The 23,382-nt window shown below is 37.1% G+C and overlaps 1 protein-coding gene across 3 annotated transcripts in view; it reads right to left on the bottom strand.

Annotated features, from left to right (window-relative positions):
- TMLHE (trimethyllysine hydroxylase, epsilon) overlaps positions 1-23,382 on the bottom strand; it is a 59,982-nt gene that overhangs the window by 28,932 nt on the left and 7,668 nt on the right. For 2 of the 3 annotated variants that reach the window (XM_057539114.1, XM_057539113.1), the window contains exon 2: positions 13,021-13,202. The exons of the other annotated variant lie outside the window; for it this stretch is intronic. In XM_057539114.1, the coding sequence (XP_057395097.1) occupies positions 13,021-13,201 (181 nt within the window). In that variant the 5' untranslated portion in view covers position 13,202. The remainder of the gene's footprint in view (positions 1-13,020; positions 13,203-23,382) is intronic. 3 annotated transcript variants of the gene reach the window in all.

Here is a 23,382-nt window from a genome sequence, read left to right on the forward strand (position 1 = left end):
TAAACGGTGTTGGGACAACTGATAATCATTTGCAAAAAGATAAAACTGAGTCCATACCTCATATTGTCACTGGGTGTCCATGATAAACTCAAAACAGATCAGAGTTCTAAATTTGGAAAATGAAGCCATTCAAGTATATAAAAAGAAGACATGGATAGAGGATATAAAGGAGGTCCTTGTACCATTCTTGCAACTTTTCTGTTAGTTTGAAGATGTATCAAAATAAAAAGTTAGCAAAAAATCAAACTTTCTTATACATCAGGTTATTCATTTAGACAAGGTAAATAAAAAGGAGTTCAAATTTATAAGAGGAACAAAAACTATAAAGTGTCTGGGAAAAAATGAAAATGTGGAAGACTACTATGGAGAAATCTATAAAACCATCCTGAAAGACTTGAAGGAAACTTGAATGGAGAAACATGCTCACAGATGGGCAGATTCAATAATGAATGAATGAATGAATTAATTAATACACAAAACTCCACTTCCAATCCAAATTTTCATGTACTGGACAGGCTAATTCCAAGAATCATACTCAGAATTAATTAAGTAACAATTTTGAGAAAGAAAAAGAAAGGCATGGAGGGGAAGTCTCACTAGATATAAAAATGTATTATAAAGCTATAGTCATTTAAAAAGTATGATATTCATGCAGAATGGACTAAGAGATCAAGGGGACAGAATAGAGTCTCAAAACAGACTCAACTGTACATGAAAATATGGTATATGTTAAAGGTGGCATTTTGTAATAGTGGCGAAAGATAGATTACTCAATAACTAGTTTTGGAAAAATGAATTTTGAAAAATTGATTCTAGAGTCACATCAGCCTCAATAGTAAATTATTGATAGAGTAAAATATAAAAAATAAAACTATTATATATTGACAACTTTGAGGTAGGAAAAGCCTTTTTAATATGACACAAAAAGCATAAAAGATAATTTGTGTATATGAAAATAAAAACCTTCTGTTTTGCAAACAATGTAAAAAACAAAGTTAAAAGACAAGTAACAGGAAAAATCTTTTTAACATAAAAGGGTTAATACCCAGGATATAGAATAAATCCTTGTGTTCATTAAGATAAAAACTCAATAGAAAAATGACCAAAGGATATCAATAGGAAAGTCACCAGAATTGACAAGTAAACACATGAACTCTTCTAACCTTAGTAGTAATCAGAGAAATGGGTATTAAGATATCATTTTTTATCCATCAGAGTGACAAAAATTTTAAAGTTTGATTAAAACATGTGTTTTCAAAAGATGTGGAGAAATGCATACTCTCAAACATTGGTAATGTGAGTATAAATTGGTGAAGACACACTGAATGGCAATCTGGAAGTTTCTATGAAAATAATAAAAATATGTATATTTATCGCTTGACCCAGAAATTCACCTCTCAGTACTTACCTTATAGAAACCATCACATATGAAGAGGTATGCACAAGGATATTCATAATAGTTTTGTTTATAATAGCAAAATAATTAGAAAATAAGACTAAATGTCTGTCAGTGGGGGAAGTCGAGGAATAGCTGAATAAACTGTGGTGTATCTACAATGAGATCCTAATAAACAGTTAAAAAATGCAGTATATCTGTACTCCTCAAATTGACTTTGTACAATGTTATCACTCTCACTTTAAGGACAGAAAACTAAAGCTCAGAGATGTTAAATAACTTTGTAAGATCATATAATCATTAGGTGGTGAACCTAGGACGTGAACTCAAGTTGTTCAACCCCAAAGTCCTATGCTAGTGTTTCTCAAAGTGTAGTCTTGAGAATCTCTGAAGGTGAGACTTCAGGAAAGGCAGAGTAAGGAGCTTGGAAAATCCTCTCCCCCAATAACAATGATAAAACTGGACAAAATTACCAATAACAACCATTTTAGGACCTGGAAATTGACCAAAGGCTTACTACAAATTAAGAAGCATTTAGTCAAGAAAAACTATTGAACCTTGGGTAAGAACAGTGGGAATCTGTGTGTTTTAGCTTGGGGTGCTTCCACTCCCTACCCCACCCCCACCAGCTCCATCAGCAATAGTTCTACCAGGGAAGGCAAGCCAAGAAAGCCAGCAGCTTTGCTGCTGAAGGGGACTAAATTGATTTGGAGCAGAGCACATAAAAACTCCATGCCCCTGGGTGTTGAAAACAATCAAGGAAGGCATACTGGTTGGGACAAGCAATAGATCCGCAGAACAGCCAGAAATCTATCAGGGGGATCAAGGGAATGAGACAGCTATAGTGGGCCTTGGAAAGCCCCCTCACATCCCCTGTGTTCGGTCAGGCTGTGCACACATGCAGGGCTGTGTGCACAATAAGGAGAGATTGGAAAGGTCCCTAGTTATCTACATGCCCCTGGAGGAATGTGAGGCACAATGGAGACATGTGAAGAATGGCAGAAACTGAAAGCCTGGGCAGACTTATAAACAGCCGAAACTTTGTGTGCCCCAATCCACACACACATCCATTGGCAAAAGGTGGAAGCCTTACTGGCTTAAGGTTTTTAGCTTAACCTCTGACCAACTGTTAGCCGGCCACTAAACTATACGAGGGTTTCTCAAACCTTGGTACTGTGGACATCTAGGGCATCCCTAGTCTCCACCCACTAGATGCTAGAAGCATCCTCCTCGTCAGCTGTGACAACTAAAAATGTTCCCAGACATTGCCAAGTGTCTCCTGTGGTGGCAAAACCCCCCCAGTTGAGGACCACTGAGTTATGCTGACCCCACTGTGATACATAGAAGCCACAGTTAAAAATAAAAACAAATTACTCCAGAGAAGTCAATAAACAAATAAACAAAACACACATACAGCAACAATCCCCCTGCGAGGTCAGAAATCAGTTTCTGTATTACCTAAAATGTCCAGATTTTCAACAAAAAACCCTGAGATACATATAGAAACAGAAAAGAGTGACCCTTGCAGTCCATACAAACTGTCTGAGAAGAGTATTACAAGAAATCCTATTGTCTAAGTCAGGCATGCTGCTAGTAGGTAGCTTATTACCTGGGAGGAAATGCCTTTCCCTTCTACCATCCTTGGGAGAGAAGCAGAGTGGACCACTGGGGCATCACCTCCATGTACCTATAACATCTTCTAGTTATGAGTCAAAAGTTGGTGCTGAATGCTTGAAAATCCAGACACTGAAGTTAATTGAAAGAGTCTCTGATATAGCAACTGCTGATACTGTGGATGGGGCTATTATTTGGTGGTGATCTGAAGTTGGAGTTCTTGACCTAGGATCCATGGAATGATATGTAAAACTCTGTGTGTGTGTGTGTGTGTGTGTGTGTGTGTGGTTCTGTATTTTTCTATGGAGAGGATCCACAGCTTGCAACAGAATTTCTATGAGATTCATACACTAAAAATATTGAGAACCACTCCCTTAGAGTGATAAAAGTGATTAAGTACCACCAACCCTCATTCAGATTGGTCATTACACTGAGGTAATCCAGGGTTTTGACAAACTATAACCTTCAAGCTCTTGCACATGCAGTTCCCTCTGAACAGAACATTCATTCTTACCTTCTCACCCTTTTTCCCTTGCCTAATTCATATTTAAATATTCATGACTCTGCTCAAATCCTGTAGGCAGTCATTTATAACTCTTTAGTTTGGGTTAGGTAACTCTCCTCTTGTTCTTATAGCACTCCATATGCTGTCTAAAAGCATTTATCACACTGTTTTATAACTGTCTGTGTGTTTGTTTTTGCCATAAGACGGTACCTTGAGGATAGGGAATGTGTCTTCTCCATCACTGCATGCTTCGCATTTATCACAACGCCTGGCTCCTGGTACTTGCTCATTCAGAAATGAGAATGATCCTGTCGTCAAAACTATGGATGATCTTCTCCTGCCCTATTAGATGGGTGAGAAGTTGCCAGGCACATACTGTACAGTAGTGGAATAATTTGTACTATGGGGATGGACTCATATCTTAAAAAGCTCCAAAAAATCCCCTTCATTTTAGTCAAGTTGGTATGCTTACTGTCCTTTCCATGGCTGGAATTCATTATTACCTCTGCTCTTGCCATTTTTCTCCTTAAAATTACAGGCTCCTCTAATTAAATGACCATCTTTTCTTTCAAAATCTAGCTAAAAATTAATTTAATTCAAGGAAGCTTCCTTGACTAACCCTACATTTTCTTTGAAATTAAGTAGTTGCTATGTATCAATTTAATTTGCATTTGCATATGGCATAAGCTATTTATGCTTCTTATATTTATTTACTCATTTTATGTTTTATGTTTACATTAAGGTAGGGACTATGTCTTCCATCTTTGGTTCTCTAGAAGTTCTCAGTTCTGTATAAAGTTGACACTGAACAAATGTTTATTAATTAGGTCTTGCCAAAATGTCAATACAGAAGAGAAACTTAGGACTCAACTCATTTCTTTTGTAACCTACATTTAATCAATCACCAAGGTTTGTTACTTCCGCCTCCTCTGTCACTCTGAAATCCACCTGACCTCTCCATTCCCACTCTTTTCTCCTGCCACCTTCAGGCAATCATCATCTCTAACAGTGGGCCTCTCTATAAAGCGATTTTTAAAATCAGAGTACTAAAATCAGATTGAACTTTGGAAAAACTGCTCTAGTTTCTGGACCATCAAGGGAGCAAGGCAAGGCTGTAGTAATCCTGGTAGGATAGTTGCCTCATTGCTGCTTTGAAGCTCATGCTATCCTATATAATTCTAAACTTCTTCATTACTCTAATCATGTATCTCCTGAGTCGCTTTATTTTTAAATAAATGAAGATCAGTTTACTGTCTTTTACTGTCACCCCGTCATCCCTTCCCCTGTCATCATTCTTGGCAGCTTCATCATTATTAATTGTAATACCTTCATAATTTTCATTTCAAACACCCTATACTCTGACTACCTGTTGTTCCTTCTCCAGCTCAATTATTCAGGCACTCTTCACTGTAATAATCCTTCAACTACACAAAAAGCTCCAATCCATTGACCATAAGCTCCTTTTTGTTATCCATCATCTTGCCTCCTTTAATGTCTTCGATTCCCTCCTTACAGGGCCCACCTTCCATGATCCGTCATTTTAATTAATTCCTTGCCAACACCCTTAACTCCCTTGCCCCCCTATCGCCCTCTGCCATGCTTCCCTGACAAAGCTCTGACCCGGATACACTCAGGTCCACACCTCCTCTGTGCCTGCAGCCAAGCAGCTAAACATTGTTAGAGAAAAAAATTTAAACTGTATTGGTTACTTTCATTTTAAAATCATCACCAAAAATATCAAATGAGTACTCAACGCTGCCAAACAGTCCTTGCATAACTTCTTAGTAAAATCACTTACTCACTCTCCAAGAACACTATTATACATAGTGTCTTCTCTCCTCAAACTGCCACCACCACCTCTCCCTTCCCACTTTCAACTGATTACCTTGCTTACTCCTTCAAAGAGAATAGGGACGCAATTAGAAGACAATCTCCACAAACCCATGCTCCACATCCACCCACTTACATGCATCTGTGCCCGTATATTCTGCCTGCCTTCTTGTTACTATGGTTGAAATATCTGTGCACTTAATCAAGGCCAACACCCTCATTTATGAATCAGATCCTCTCTCTTTCCTACTCAGGTACTACACTTCTGAAATTTTTCTATCCCCCTCTTTTGCATCATCAAATTTTCCCCTCCTACTGGATCATTCTCATCAGTGAACATGTTGCAATGTCTTCCATCTTAAAACAATATCCCCCTCCACTACCACTCCACCTCATATCCCCTTTCATAGTGAAACTTATGGCTTGAGGTTTCCACTACCTCTCTGTTAATAAATTTGTTTTAAATTTTAGAATGATTTTAATTTTATAGAAAAGCTGCAAATACAAAGAGTTCCCATATAGCCCTTGCCCAGTTTCCCTTATTACTAATATCATACATTAGTATGGTAAATTTGTCACAACTGATGAATGAATACTGATACATTATTTATTAATTAAATCCCATAATTTATTTGAATCTCATTAGCTTTCCCCTAATGTCTTTTTTCTGTCCCAGGATCCCATCCAAGACCCACATTACATTTAGTCATCATGTCTCCTTAGGCTTCTCTGGGCTGTGACTTTCCTTGTTTTTGATGACCTTGACAGTTTTGAGAGGTACTGGTCAGGCATTTTGTTAGAATGTCCCACAATTTGGGTTTATCTGATGCTTTTATCATGGTTAAAGTGGGGTTAAAGTTTTTGGGAAGATAGCCACAGAGGTGAGGCGCCCTTCTCACCATATCATGTCACTGGTACCTGCTATCAAAGGTAGTGTTTACTACATTTCTCTACTTAAGTTACCCCACCCTCCTTCCATATTCTATTCTTTGCCAGCAAATCACTAAGTGCAGCCTGCATTCTAGGACTGGGGACTTAAGATCCACCTCCATAGTTGGGGGAGGAGGAATATCTACATAAATTATTTGGAATTCTTTTGTATGGGACATTTATATGTACTCTCCCCATTTATTCATTTATTTATATCAGCATGGATTCATGGATATTTATTTTACACTTTTGTTATAATCCAATATTACATTATTTATTTTCTTGCTCAAATTGTTTCAGCACTGGCCATTAGAAGCTCTTTTAGTTAGCTCCTGTGTCCCTTTAACATTGCCTCATCATTTTTTTGAGCACTTCCTTACTTTCTGGGACTTCAAGATTCTCCAGGCTCATCTTGTATTTTCTCTGACCCAGCTCTAGAACAGTCCATTTTTCTAAGGAGCCCTTGGTTCCTTTTCTTGGAGCATGGTATTAGAAACCAAGATCTGGGTGTGCTCATTGCCACTGTGGTGTCATTGTTTCCAGGACCTCTCAGCGGCTAGAGCTAGGAAATATACTAATCTATGTGTAAAAACATTATCTATACAGCCGACCCTTTAACAACATGGGTTTGAACTGCACAGGTCCACGTATACACATAATTTTTTTCAATAGTACATACTACGTACGGCACTACACAGTCTGTGGTTGGTTGAATCCGAGAATGCGGAAATGTGGATACAGAGCAACTGTAGCAGGGAAGAGCAAAATCAGACTCCACCTTGGATCTGTTTCTTTTATTTTAACCTTTGCTCTCTGTTGCTTTTTGTTACTATAATCACTAAAAGGATGTTGTCTATAGCTATTGGCATACATAATGGCCTGCCTCGGGGAACCCTGCCCCTCTGCCTGAATGTTAAACTAAAGTGCCTTTGTTCAGCTCACAGGGAAACATCCTGACCCTGCCCACCAGTGAATGGCTGCAAGAAAGAAGAAATTAACACATCCCCTCCCCGAGGCTGGCCAAACCAGGAGATGTTTTGCAAGACTTGTGGCCTTTTTAGTTTACTTCCTCATCTCCTCCCCCTCTCTTTTCTATAAAAGAAACTGACATCCAGACCGATAAGATGGTACTCTAGGACATTAGTCCACCATCTTCTTGGAGGCCCGGGTTTCCAAATAAGTCACTGTTCCTTGCCTCAACACCTCGTCTCCTGATTTATTGGCCTGTCAGAACTGTATATACAGAGGGCAATCTACAAGTTATATGTGGATTTTTGACTGCACAGAAGGTTGGCACCCATAACTCCTGCATTGTTCAAGGGTCAACTGTAATTATTTCTGCATCTATCCATCTGTATCTATATTAGGCTAAACGTGAGTTTATACTGATGTCTTCAACCACATGATTCATTCTAGCATTTCCCCTGTACTTATGGGTAACCAAACTCTCCAGACCCCTAGCAACCACTGATTTGTTTTCTGTCCCTATAGTTTTGCCTTCAACAGAATGTCATGTCATTCCTTTTGATTGCTGAATAGTATTCCATTGTATGGATGTACTATAGTTTATTAATTAACCTATTGAAGGATATTTTGATAGCTTCCCACTTTTGACAATTATGAATAAAGTGGTTTTTCATGTGTGGGTTTTTGCTGTGGACATAAGTTTACAAATCAGTTGGGTAAATACCTAGGAGTGCAACTGTTGACAAGTCCATGTTTAACTTTATAAGAAACTACCAAATTTTCTTCCAGAGTGGCTATACTATTTTTGTATTATTACCAGCAATGAATACAAGTTCCTATTGCTCTGCATTCTTGTCAGCATTAAGTACTGCCAGGTTTTTTTTGGATTTTAGTCATTCTAATAGGTGTATAGTGGCATCTCATTGTGGCCTTAATTTGCATTTACCTACTGAAATCATGTTGAGCATGTTTTCATATGCTTATTTGCCATACTTTTGTCCTCTGGTGAAGTGTCTGTTCAGATCTTTCTACCCTTTTAAAAATTGGGTTATTTGTTTTCTTATTGTTAAGTTTTAAGAGGTTTTTCTAAAATCTGCATACAAATCTTTTCTCAAGCATGTGGTTTGCAAATATTTTCTCCACGTCTGTGTGGCTTTTCTTTTCATTCTTTTAACAGTGTCTTTCACAGAGAAAATGTTTTGAATTTTGATATTGTCCAATTTACCATTCTTTTCCTTTATGGATTAAGCTTTTGAAGTTGCATCTAAGAACTTTTTGCTTAATCCAAGGTAACAAACATTTTCTCATATAAGTTATATAGTTTTGCATTTTACATTTAGGCTTATGATCAACTTTGAGCTAGTTTTTACACAAAGTATGAGGCAGGTGTGAACGTTTTGTTTTGTTTTGCTCTTTTGCATAGGGATGTCCAACTGTTCTAACACCACCTGTTGAAAAAAACAGTCCTTTCTCCACTGAATTGACTTTGCACTTTTATCAAAAATCAGTTTACCATATCTGTGTGGGTCTATTTCTGGGCTCTCAATTTTGTTCCACTGTTCTGTGTATCTATCCTTTTGACAACACCACACTGCCTTGATTGTAGTTGATCCTTGAACAACATGGGTTTGAACTGTTTGGGTCCACTTATAAGCAGATTTTTTTCAATAGTAAATACTATAGTACTACCTGATTTGCAGTTAAATTGATCTGTGGATGTAAAACCACATATATGAAGGAACTGCGTATATACAGAGGGCTGACTGTAAATTACACTCAGATTTTTGACTGCTCAAAAAGTTGGCACCCTAACCCCTGTGTTGTTTGTGTCAACTGTACTAAGGTTAACTTAAGCCCTTTGACTTAATTTTTTTCCAGAAGTGTATTGGCTATTCTGATACCTTTGTCTTTCCACATACATTTTAGAATCAGTTTGTCAATATCTATAAAAAAGTCTGCTGGGATTTCTTGAGTGGGATTGCACTGAATCTATAGATCATACTGAGAATTCACATCTTAAAAATATTGGGTCTTCTAATCTATGAGCATGGAAAGTTCTTCCAATTATTTATGTTCTTTCATTTTTTTTATCAGTGTTTTGTAGTTGTCTGCACACAGATTGTGTGTGTGTGTGTGTGTGTGTGTGTATTTATTGCCATACATCCCCCTCCAACCACTGCTTTCGTTGCTTACCACAAATTTTGATAAGTTGTATATTCATTTTCATTTAGTTCAAAATATTTTTAACTTTCCTTGAGACTTATTTTACTTATACATTTTTTGGTAGTGTATACCTTGATTTCCAAATATTTGGGACTTTTCTGTCATAGACTTCTAGTTTTTTCTGTTATGGTCAATGTACATACTCTATATGTTTTTAGAGTCTTTAAAATTTTTGAGCTTTGTTTTATGGCCCAAAATGTGGTCTACCTTGATGAATGTTTCATTTAAACTTCAGAACAATGTGTACTTTACTGTTGTTGGATGGATTGTTCTATAAATATCAATTGGGTCAAGTTGGTTGTTGGTGCCTGCTTAATCTATCGATTACTGAGAGAGGTGTTAAAACCAACTGAAATTGTGGATTTGTTTATTTCTACTTTTATCTCTGTCAGTTTTTGCTTCATGCATTTTGATGGTTTATTGTTAGGTGCTACATTTTTAGGATTGTTACATGTTCTCTTGGAGAACTGACCCCTTTATCACTATGTTATGTGCCTCTTTATCCATGATAATCTTCCATGTTCTGAAGACTGTTTTGTCTGAAATTAACATGGTTACTGTTGTTTTGATTAGCATTGCATGGTGTTTCTATTTCCATCCTTTAACTTTAAATTTTAAAAAAATTTAAGTAGACTATTTTTTAGAGCAGTTTTAGGTTCACAGCAAAACTGAGACAAAGGTACAGACAGCTCCATATATCCCTTGTCCCCACATCATCCCTTAACATTTATCCTGAGCCTTTATATTTAAAGTGCGTTTCTTGTAGACAACATATAGTAGAATATTTTTTTTGATCCATTTTGACAATCTTTGTATTTTGACTGGTGTGGTTAGGCAATTTATATTTGAAGAGATTATTGATGTAGTTGACTCTAAATCTACCTTCTTGCTGTTTCCTATTTGTTGTATTTACTCCTTGTTTCCTTTCTTTTTTCCTCTTTTTCTGCCTTCTCTGATTTTCCTTGGGTGTTTTTTATGATTCCATTTTATCTCATTTCTTGACTTATTATTCATACTATTTTTTAAAACTTTTTTAGTAGTTTTCCTAATGTTTACAATGTACATTTTAAATAATCTAAGCACACCTTTAGATAACTCTAAAAGTGTCATCCAAAGTGGCTGTACTATTTTGCATGCCAACAGCAATGAAAAAGAGCTCTGATTCCTATTCATCCTTGGTAGAACTTGGTATTGTCAGTTCTTTTGACTTACCTTATAATAGAATATTCCTAATTTCTCCCTCCTATCCTGTCACATTGTTGTCATTTGTTTCACTTTTATATGTGCTATGAACACCAAATACACTGCCATTACTATTTAAATAATTAAAATTTAGTGCAATTAAGGAAAAAAGCTTATCTTCACTCATTTCTAACACTCTTCATTTTTTTATGTAGATCCAAGTTTGTGACCTATATCATTTTTCTTCTGCCAGAAGAAATTCCTTTACAGTATTTTGAGAAGTTATATGAGAAAGTCTATTTCTCTCTCACTTTTGAAGGATTGCTGGATATAGACTTCCAGGTTGGCAGTTTTTTTCTCCTTTTAATACTTTAAAATTGTCATTCCATTGTGTTCTTGCTTGTATAGTTTCTCATGAGAACTCTGCTGTAATTCTTCTGTTTCTGTGTAAGTGAAGTGTTTTTCTCCCCTCTGACTGCCTTCAAGATTTGCTCTTTGTTTTCACTCTTTTGCCTAAGTGTGGGGTTTTGTGTGTGTGTGTGAGGGGTTTAAAAATGGATGCTAAGCTTCTCTAAGCTTCTTGGATATGTGGTTTGGTGTCTGACACTTATTTTGGAAAGCTTTCGAAAATTATTTCTTCAAATATTTCTTCTGCTTAGTTCTTTCTTTCTTTTCTTTCTGGTATTCCATTCATGTATATGTTACAACTTTTGATATTGTTCCACATTTCCTGAATACTCTTTGTTTGTTTGTTTGTTTCCACTCTCATTTTCTCTGTGCATTTCAGTCTGGGTAATTTCTATTGACCTATCTTTATATCTGATTCTATCCCTTGTTGTATCTTATGAGCCCATCAAAGTCATTCCTCATTTCTGTTACTGTGCTTTTGATTTCCTTTTGATTCTTTCTTATATTTTCCATCACCCTGCTGACATTATCTATCTGGCCTTTCATTTTGTCTACCTTTTCCATTAGAATCCTTAAGATATTAACCATAGTTATTTTAAATTTCCTGACTGAAAATTTCAACACCTGTGTCATATGTGAGTCTAGTTCTGATGGTGTTTTGTCTCTTCAACTTGTGTTATTTCTTGCCTTTTAGCATGTTTTGTAATTTTGTTCTTGTAGTTGACAGCCAGACATGTATAGAGCAGTAGACACTGAGGTAAATAGGAATTTATGGGTGACTATATCAATCTGGCCAAGAGCTGGGCTATGTTTGACATTTACTGTCTCTATGGGTACCAGAAGCTTTAAATTTCTCTAGTGATCTTGTTTTTATCCCCCCTCTTGGCCTTGGCCCTTCTCTTTGTGCTTCACCTCAGAGACAGTCTGTCTTTTGCAGCTGTAATCCACTGCTATTTTAACTGGAGGCTTATTAGTTGGTTGTAGTGGGGGGGAGGGGAATTCTCTAATCTTTGGATTAAGTCTAAGTCTTTGGAGTGCATAGTGGGTCTATGTTTTGGGAGTGTGGCCTTCACGGTTGTTTTTGTCCCTTTCCAGGGTGTTGTGAGTTGAACTGCATTCCCCAAATAGATATGTTGAAGTCTTAACTTCTAGTACATGTGAATGAGACGTTATTTGGAAATAGGGTCTTGGAAGATAATCAAGATAAGATGAGGTCATACTGGATTAGCGTGGGCCCTAAATCCAACACATGGTCCCCTTATAAGGAGAGAGAAATTTGAAGACACAGAAGAGACACAGGGAAGATGATGGAGGCAGAGAGTGGAGTGATGTTGCCAAAGAACACCAAGGATTGTTGGCAACCAGAAGAGGGAAGGAAGAGTTCTCTCCTAGAGTCTTCAGAGAGGACATGGCCCTGCCAACATCTTATTTCAGACTTCCTGCTTCTAGAACTGTGAAAGAATAAATTTCTCTTGTTTATGCCAATTAGTTTATGGTAATTTGTCACAGCAGTGCTAGGGAACTAATACACAGGGGTAAAGCTTTTTTCCCCTATGCCACCCAATACTTTCCCTGGTTATAGAATTTCCAGTCTATGTCTTTGAAACTCTCTCCCCTGTATACTGAGGGTTTTTTTCTTCTTTATTTTTTCTTAGATGAGACAGGGAGATAGAGTGGGGCTGGGGCATAGCAGACTTCCTTTTCCCTAGCTGGGATGAGATTTTCCTGTTACCCTATATTAGTTTTGTCTTTCTTGCAACCTGTAAAATAATCCTGGAAATAAATGGTTAGAAGTCTTCGCAACTTCACAGAAAGTACTTTCAGTCCACATGAAAAGTATCTGTCATTGCACAATAATGTAAATATACTTTGCACTACTGAAGTGTACACTTAAAATGGTTACGGTATTAAATTTTGGGTTTTTTGTCACAATTAAAAATAAAGTATCTGCCTCTACACATCTTACCAAAATGATCTTCATGTTGCTGCCAAACACAATTCAGAGACTTGGAGGCTGTATGGTGCCAATGGATGGCTAATGGAAATAAGCTTTTGAAGTTGGGCTGTTGAAGGGCCCAACATGTGACTCGTCCCCTCAGCAGGTCCTGGAGCCTGCTTTGTAGATGGGACAACCTGCGGCACCACATCCTAGAAAATTTGACAATGAGAGTGTTAGTAACAATATACAACAATGTTTATAAGGCTGTAGGAATGATACTACATATCTAACTATGTAAAAGAACAGATTTTATTATCTCAACCACAGCATTAAAGGAGAAATTCTGAACAGCTAAGCATAAGTGGTTGATAACCATTACTTCTATCTTCTCAGCAGCCACTCATATTATGCATTGCAATCTTGCTTCCACCCCGCTACCTAACTGAAGTGGTTCTTTAGAAAATCACTAATTTTAACCTTCCAACCACATATGGAAGGATTGCTTTTTAGGGCTTATCATTCTGGGACTCTCCACTGTGACACTATTATCATCCTCATCCTGAATCCTTGAAACTTTCTTTTCCACTGATTATGTGTGATTGTGGGCAAGTTTCTTAAACTCTCAGTGTCTCTGTTTCCTGTTTTGTAAAACGAGGATGACAATAATACTTATCCCATGGGTTTAGTGTGAGGACTAAAGTACTTAGAACTTTGTTGTCACATAGTAAGTCCTATATATGTCCTATATATGATATGCTATCATTCTAATCATCATTATTATTGTGGTTATTAGGGATAAACTATATCTATTGGCAAAAGTACCTTGATAAACTTGCTTGGAGTTGGTGACACCCTAAGTGTCATGGTTTCAGAAATATTAATAAAATAACTTCATTTGCATAAGATCTTAAAAGGAATTAATTCATCCTGTGGGAAAAGATGGAGAAACCCATGCCACTGCAGAGAAGCTGTATGGTGCTTGACATGAACCTTCTCAATAACCCCTTAAGGTCACTAAACCCACTAAAAATGCTTATTTTGAGTGGATATATACATGTTAAGTGTGTGGTGTAAGCTAATAAAGGGACTGATTGGTTTCATACGCAAAGGCCATAGCTAGAGACATAATAGAATTTGCTGATGAATTAGGGAGGGTTCTGAAATAGGTTAGGAAATTGAGAGTTAAAGCCTAAGACAGAGGCTGGCAAACTATGGCCCATGCCTATTTTCATATGGCCACATACAGGTTTTACATTTTAAAGGACTGTAAATAAAAACAATAACATTGGACCAAGACCATATGTGGCCTGCAAAGTCTAAAATATTTGCTATCTGGCCCTTCAGAGAAAAAAATTTCCAACCCTTAGTCTAATGCTTAATTCTTAATCAAATACTCTTCTCCATTTACAATGGCTTACTCCCCACAAAAAACACTCTTAAGCAAGTGCATTCATTCATTTCTTCATTATTTCACTTGACAAATATTACTAAGCATGTGTAAATAGGGTACTTTCTTAAGTACTAGGAATACAAATATAATCAATCCCAGCCACCATTCAAGAATCTCATAATCATCTAGTCTGGAAGAAAGACAACTACTACTATCTATAGTAGTTTTAAACACAGAGTACAGTGAAAAAGTGCAAAGGAGAAAGGGGTTAACTATGCCTGGGAAAACTGGGAGGACTCCATATGATCAGTGTTCTTCGTAGAAGTGCTTCATTGTTTTCTATTTACTTACAAAATAAAATTTGCTCATTGTAGAAGATGCTGGAGTAGAAGGACCCTGAACTCATCTCCTCCCAGGGGCACACCAAAATTATGACTACGTACAGAGCAGCTATCTATGAGAATGACCTAAACACGAGCAGAAAAGACATTCCACAACTAAAGATATAAAGGAGAAACCACAATGAGATGGGTAGGAAAAGTTGAGATGCAGTATAGTCAAGACCCATACCCCTGGGTGGGTGACCCACAAGTGGGAGGATAATTACAATTGCACAGGTTCTACCCAAGGAGTGAGGGGTCTGAGCCCCCACATCAGGCTCCCTATCCTGGTGGTCCTGCACCAGGAAGACAAGCCCCAGAACGTTTGGCTTTGAAGGCAACTGGGGCTTACTTCTGGGAGAGTCAGAGGGCTGTAGGAAATAGAGACTCCATCATTAAAGGGCACACAGAAAATCTCACACACTCCAGGACCCAGGGCAGAGGCAGTAATTTGAAAGGAGCCTGGGTCAGACCCACCTGCTGATCTTGGAGAGCTTCCTGGAGAGGCAGAAGGCCACTGCAGCTCACCCTGGGGACACAGACACTGGTGGCAGCCATTTGGGGAGCTCATTCTACCATGAGGACACTGGTGCTGGCAAGGAACATTGTGGAATCCTCCCTCTAGATTATTAGCACCAGGACCTGGACCCACCCCCAGCCTGTTAGCACTAGTACTAGACTCCAGGTCCTGACTCTGCCCACCAGTGAGGCAACACTAGGCCCAAGATCACCAGGGCCACAACCCCACTAACCAACAGGCTAACACCAGCTCCAGGACCTCCCTGGGCCACAATCCTGCCCATCAGGAGGCTGACACCAGCTTTAAGACACCGTGGGCCCCTCAGCTAGCTGCCCCAGGATCCAGACCCACTCAACAGTGGGCTGACACCAGCTTTGTAATATCAGATGCCACAGTCAGCCATGTCAGGAACTGGCCCCATGCACTGGCAGGCTGATGCTTGATCTGGGACAACTGGCCCTGCAACAAGCCACACTGACTGGGCTCTGCCCACCCATGGGCCAGCACTAGCCCTGGGATTTCCTGGGGCTCTGCAGCCATCCCTCTTGAGACCCAGCCCAAATCTCCAGTGGCCAGCAGCCTCTGTACAAGGCAGAGCCTGATAATCAGCCAGACAGGGCCTGCCATACCTACCAGACCACTCATAGTAGTCAGCCCCCCACAACAGAAGGGCCCACACAGCCCACACAGGGGGCACCCCCAGGGCATATAACTCTGGTGACCAGAGGGGAGTGCACTGCTCGGACACATAGGATGCCTCATAAAAAACGCCACTTCTCCAAAGTTGGGAAATGTAACAACCTACCAGATACATAGAAATAAAAATAGCAAATTAGGCAAAATGAGGCAATAGAGGAATATGTTCCAAATGAAGGAACAAGATAAAATCCCAGAAGAAGAACTAAGTGGAGATAAGCAATCTACCCAATAAAGAGTTAAGGTCATGATCATAAAGATGCTCAAAGAACTTGGGAGAAGACTGGACAAACACAGTGAGAACTTTAACAAAGAGTTAGACAATATAAAGAGGAGCCAAGCAAAGGTGAAGAATGCAATAACTGATATTAAAAAGCACACTAGAAGGAATCAACAATAGATTACATGATACAGAGGATCAGATCAGCTAACTGGAAAACAGAGTAGTGGGAATTACTTAAGCTGAAAAAAGAAATTTAAAAAATGAAGACAGTTTAAGAGACCTCTGGAACAACATCAAGTGTACTAACATTTGCATTACAGGGGTCCCAAAAGGAGAAGAGAGAAAGGGGCAGAAAACATATTGGAAGACATAATAGCTTAAAACTTCCCAAACCTGGGAAAGGAAACAGACATCCATGTCCAGGAAGCACAGAGAGTCACAAACAGGATCAACCCAAAAAGGAACACACCAAGACACACTGTAATTAAAATGGCAAAAATTAAAGATAAAGTGGGAATATTAAAAGCAGCAAGGGTAAAGCAACAAGTTACATACAAGGGGATTCCCATAAAGTTGTCAACTGACTTTTCAGCAGAAACTCTGCAGGCTAGAAGGAAGTGGCACAATATATTTAAAGTGATGAGAGGGAAAAAACTTCAGCCAAGAATACTCTACGCAGCAAGGCTCTCATTCAGTTTTGATGGAGAGATCAAGTTTTACAGACAAGCAAAAGCTACGAGGGTTCAGCACCATCAAAACAGCTTTACAAGAAATGTTAAAGGTACTTCTCTAAGTGGAAAAGAAAAGGCCACCACCAGAAATATGAAAATTATGAAAGGAAAAATCTCATTGGTAAAGGCAAATATATACAGTCATGGTAGAAAAATTAACCACTTATTAAGCTAGTAGGAAGGTTAAAAGACTAGAGTAGTAAAATCATCTATAACCACAATGAGTAGTTAAGGGATACATAAAACAGAAAGATGCAAAATAAGATGTCAAATAGTAAACACTGGGGGAGGAGGGTTAAAATGCAGGGTTGTTAAAATGCATTCAAACTAAAGAGATCAGTAGCTTACAATAATTACATATATATGTGTGTGTATATGTATATACATATATATATATATACATATATAATTTGCTATATATAAATCCCATGGTAAATACACATCAAAAAACTATAATAGATACACACACACAGAGAGAGAAGAGAAAGGAATCCAAATATAATGCTAAAGATAGTCATCAAATCACAAGGGGAGAGAGCAAAAGAAGAAAAGAACAACAATTTAAAAAACTACAGAGACAATCCCAAAACAATTAACAAAATAGCAATAAGTACATACCTAACAATAATTAAGTATTTATTTATGTATTTATGTATTTATTTATTTTTATTTTTTGGCCACACAGCATGTGGGATCTTAGTTCCCTGACCAGGGATTGAACCCGCACCCCCTGCATTGGAAGCACAGAGTCTTAACCACTGGAGCACCAGGGAAGTCCCAACAATAATTACTTTAAAGGTAAATGAACTAAACGTTCCAATCAAAAGACAGAGTGGCTGGATGGATACAAAAACAAGACCCCTATTTATGCTGCTTACAAGATACTAACTTCAGATCTAAAGACACATACAGACTGAAAGTAAGGGGATGGAAAAAAGGTATTTCGTGTAAACAGAAATGAAAAGAAAGCTGGGGTAGCGATTTTTATATCAGACAAAATAGACTTTAAAATAAAGACTGTAACAAGAGATAAAGATGGACATTACATAATGATAAAGGGATCGATGCAACAAAAAGATATAACAATTTTAAATATAAATGCACCCAACATAGGAGAACCTAAATACATAAAGCAATATTAACAAACATAAAGGGAGAAACTGACAGTGACACAGTAATAGTAGGGGACTTTAACACCCTACTTACAGCAATAGACAGATCATCCAGACAGATAATCAGTAAGAAACATTGGCCTTAAATGACACATTAGACCAGATAGCCTTAATAGTATATATAGAACATTCCATCCAAAAGCCCCAGAATACACATTCTTTTCAAGTAACATGGAATATTCTCCAGGATAGATCACATGCTAAGCCACAGAATAAACCTCAGTAAATTTAAGAAGATTGAAATCACATTGAGCATCTTTTGCAAACACAATGCTACGAGACTAGCAATCAACTACAAGAAACAAAACTGTAAAAAACACAAGCACATGGAGAATAAACAACATTGTAATAAACAACCAAGGGTCACTGAAGAAATCAAAGAGGACATCAAAAAATATGAATATGAAAATGAAAATACAGTGATCCAAAATCTATGGGATGCAGCAAAAAATTTCTAAGAGGGACGTTTATAGTGATTCAAACCTACCTCAGGAAACAGGAAAAATCTCAAACAACCTAATCTTACATGTAATGGAACAAGAAAAAGGAGAACAAACAAAACCCAAAGTTGGTAGAAAAGAAATCATAAAGATCAGAAAAGAAATGAATGAAATAGAGACTAAACTACAATAGAAAAGATCAACGAAACTAGGAGCTGGTTCTTAAAAAGATAAACAAAATCGATAAACCTTTAGCTAGACTCATCAAGAAGAAAAGAAGGCCCAAATAAGTAAAATCAGTAATAAAATACAAGTTAGAACCAACACCAGAGAAATAGAAAGGATCATAAGAGATTACCACAGAAAGTTATACACCAATAAAATGGACAACAGAGAAGAAATGGAAAAAATCCTAGAAATGTACAATATCTGAAGACTGAATCAGGAAGAAACAGAAAATATGAACAACAGACCAATGACCAGTAATGACATTAAATCAGGAATGAAAACAACTCCCAACAAACAAAGGTCTAGGATCAGATACCTTCGCAGGTAAATTCAACCAAACATTTAAAGAGTTAACACCTATCCTTCTCGAATTATTCCCCAAAACTGCAGAGGAAGGAATAGCTTCCAAACTCATTCTACCAGGCCAGCATCACCCTGATACCAAACCAAAGATATCAAAAAAAAGAGAAAATTACAGGCCAATATCACTGATGAACATATATGCAAATTCCTCAACAAAATATTAGCAAGCCAAATTCAAAAATACATTAAAAGGATCATACACCATGACCAAATGGGATTCATTCCAGGGATACAAAGATGGTTCAATATCCGCAAATTAATCAGTGTGATACACATTAACAAATTGAAGAGAAAAAAATCATATGATCATTTCAGTAGATGAAGAAAAAGCTTTTGACAAAATTCAACATCCATTTACGATAAAAACTCTCAACAAAGTGGGTATAGAGGGAACATACCTCAACATAATAAAGGCCATATATGACAAGTCCACAGCTAACATCATACTCAACGGTGAAAAGCTGAAACCATTTCCTCTAAAATCAGGAATAAGACAAGGATGCCCACTCTCATCACTTCTACTCAATAAAGTATTGGAAGTTCTAGCCAGACCAATCAGACAAGAAAATAAAATAATGGAATCCAAATTGGAAAGAATGAAGTAAAACTGTCACTGTTTGCAGATGTCGTGATATTATACGTGAAGATCCTAAAGATGCCACCTAACAACTACTAGAACTCATCAATTAATTTGGTAAAGTTGCAGGATATGAAATTAATATAGAGAAATCTGTTGCACTTCTATACACTAACAATGAACTATCAGAAAGAGAAATTAAGAAAGCAATCCCATTCACAATCACATCAAAAAGAATAAAATACCTAGGAATAAATGTAACCAAAAAGTAAAAGACATGTACTCAGAAAACTGAGAAACCAATGAAAGAAACTGAAGACGACACAAATAGATGGAAAGATATACTGTGTTCTTGGATTGGAAGCATTAATATTGTTTAAATGACCATACTATCTAAGGCAATCTAGCGACTCAATGCAATCCTTATCAAAACATCAGTGGTATTTTTCACAGAACTAGAATAAGTAAGTATAAAATTTTATGGAAACACCAAAAAACCCAAATAGCCAAAACAATCTTGAGAAAGAAGAATAAAGCTGGAAGTATCATGCCCCTGATTTCAAACTATACTATAATACTATGGTAATCAAAACAGTATGGTACTGACACAAAAACAGACACATAGATCAATGCAACAGAATAGAGAACTCAGAAATAAACCCACACTTATATGGGCAAGTAATCTACAACAAAATAGGCAAGAATATACAATGGGTAAAAGACAGCCTCTTCAATAAGTGATGTTGGAAAACCTGGACAGCTATATGCAAAAGAATCAAAAGTGGACTACTTTCTCACACCATTCACAAAAATAAACTCAAAATGGATTAAAGACTTAAATGTAAGACCAGAAACCAGAAAACTTCTAGAAGAAAACATAGGCAGTATGCTCTTTTACATTTGTCTTAGTAATAGTTTTTTGGATATGTCTCCCTAGGCAAGGGAAACAAAAGCAAAAATAAATGGGATTACATCAAACTAAAAAGCTTTTGTACAGCAAAGGAAGCTATCAGCAAAATGAAAAATTTGCCTTTTGAATGGGAGAAGATCTTTGTAAATGATGTATCTGATTGGTTAATATCCAAAATATACAAATAATTCACACAATTCAACATTAAAAAAAGCAAATAACCCAATTAAAAATGGGCAGACAACCTGAATAGACATTTTCCCAAAGAAGACATACAGATGACCAACAGGCACATGAAAAGATGCTCAGTATCACTAATCATCAAGTAAATGCAAATCAAAACCACAATGAAATACTACTTCACACCTGTCAGTATGGCTATTATCAAAAAGCTAACAAATAACAAGTGTTGGTGAGGATGTGGAGAAAAAGGAACCCTCGTGCACTGTTGGTGGGAACGTAAATTGGTGCAGCCACTATAGAAAACAGTATAAAGTTTCCTCAAAAAATAAAAAACTGATCTACCATATGATCCAGCAGTTCCACTCATAGGTATTTATATGAAGAAAATGAAAACACTAAACTGAAAAGATATATGCACCCCTATGTTCATTGCAGCATTATTTACAGTAGCCATGATATGGAAGCAACCTAGATCCCATCAATATATGAGTGGAAAAAGAAGATGCTACACCCACACACACACACACACAGATAGACTGGAATATTAGTCAGCCATAAAAAAGAATGAAATCTTGCCATTTGTGAAAACATGGATAGACCTAGAGGGTATTATGCTAAGTAAGATACATAAGACAGAGAAAGACAAATTCTATATGATCTCACTTATATGTGGAATCTAAAAACCAAACAAATTAACAAACATAATAAAACAGAAACAGAGTCATAGATACAGAAAACAAACAGGTGTTTGCCAGAAGGGAGAGCAGTGGGGGGAGGAAAGAAATAGATTAGGGAGATTAAGAGGTACAAATTTCCAGTTGCAAAATAAATGAGTCACCAGTATGAAATGTACAGTGTGGGGAATATAGTTATAGCTATGGCCTCTCTTATCATCACAAAATATCTCTTATGTCTAGTAAAGAAACCTGCCATAAAGTCTTGCTTTATATTATTATATCTAAATCAGGTTTTTTTTGGGGGGGTAGTGTTTGTGGTGTATATTTATTCCACCCTTTTGTCTCTTATAAACAGCACATATGTAGTTAGATTTTGTTTTTTAACCTCATGATTTGTCATTTAATTAATGTGTGAAGTCAAATATTTGCTTTCTATTTGTCTTGCCTGTTTTGTTACCTTTCTCTCTTGCTTTGCTTTGCACTGATTAGGTAATTTGTATCATTCCATTTCCTCCTTTGTTTACTTGTTAGTTATACATTCTTTTACTGTTTTTTTAAAAGCAGTTATTCTAGGGATTATAACACGTGTCTTTGATTTTTTAAATTATAATGCAAATTAAAGAATTTATATTAACTCTATCTTCCTTCTTCAACTGCTGTTGTGTATTTTAATTATACACACACACAAACACACACACATACATCCCACAGGGACATTCAGATCTACCCACATATTTAACCTCTCCATTGCATCCATTTTATATCTCCAAGCTTTCATTTGGGATCATTTTACTTTGTATCTCCAAGTGTTCATTTGGGATCATTTTACTTCGGCCTAAAGATCCTAAATATTTCCTTTGGTGTTTGGTGGAAGGTTCCGTAAGTTGGGACCATCTAAAAACATCCATCTTACTTTCATTTCTAAGGCTATTTTCATTGGATATAGAATTTTCGATTAGCAGTTAGTTTCTCCAGCATTTTGAAGATATTGTTCCATTATGTTCACATTGTTTCTGTTGAGAAGTTAAAGCCAATCTAATTGCTACTCCTTGTAAGGTAATACATCTTTTTTCTCTAACTGTTTTTAAGATTGTTTCTTTTTCTTTATTTTTTAGCAGTCTTTATTAAAATACATCTACATGAGGTTTTCTTTATTTATTCTGCTCTGAGTTATAGCACTTTTTAAATCTGTGACTTCATGCATGATTAGGTTATGTATACGGCACAACTGACATTAAGAAAGGGAGATGATCTTTGGTGGGTCTGACCTAATCCAGCAATCCCTTAAAAGGGACAGGGATCTTTCTGGTGAAAGAGACTTGAAGCAGCAGAGGAATCTGCTGTCTGCTTCTATTGGCTTTGAAGATGGAGAGGACTATGTGGCTGATATGCAGCAAGGAAACAGCAACCTCAGTCCTACAGCCACATGGAATTGAATTCAGCCAACAATCTGAATGAGGGTGGATGTGGATTCTTAGCCAAAGCCTCCAGAAAAGAATACAGCCTACCCAACACCCCAATTTCAGCCTTTAATACACTGACCAGAGAACCCAGTAATGCCATGCCTGGTCTTCTGACATACAGAACTATGAGATAATAAATGGATGTTTGTTTAAGTACTAAGTTTGTGGTAACTTGGTATGCAGCAAGAGCAAAATAACACAATACTTTGTTACTTTTGGAAAACTCTTAGTTATCATCTCTTCAAATATTGTTTCTGTACCATTCTCTCTCTCCTCTCCTCTCCTAGGACTTCTATTACAAATATATCAGATATTTACATGTACTAGGTGCCAGGCATTGTTATAAGTGCTAACCCACTGCATTATATCTCTATCTGCTACCATCCCAGTCTAGGCCCACCATTATTTCTCACTCAAAGGCTGCAAAAGCCTCCCA

This window comes from Balaenoptera acutorostrata, chromosome X, assembly GCF_949987535.1.
Source record: "Balaenoptera acutorostrata chromosome X, mBalAcu1.1, whole genome shotgun sequence".
Taxonomy (NCBI): Eukaryota; Metazoa; Chordata; class Mammalia; order Artiodactyla; family Balaenopteridae; genus Balaenoptera; species Balaenoptera acutorostrata.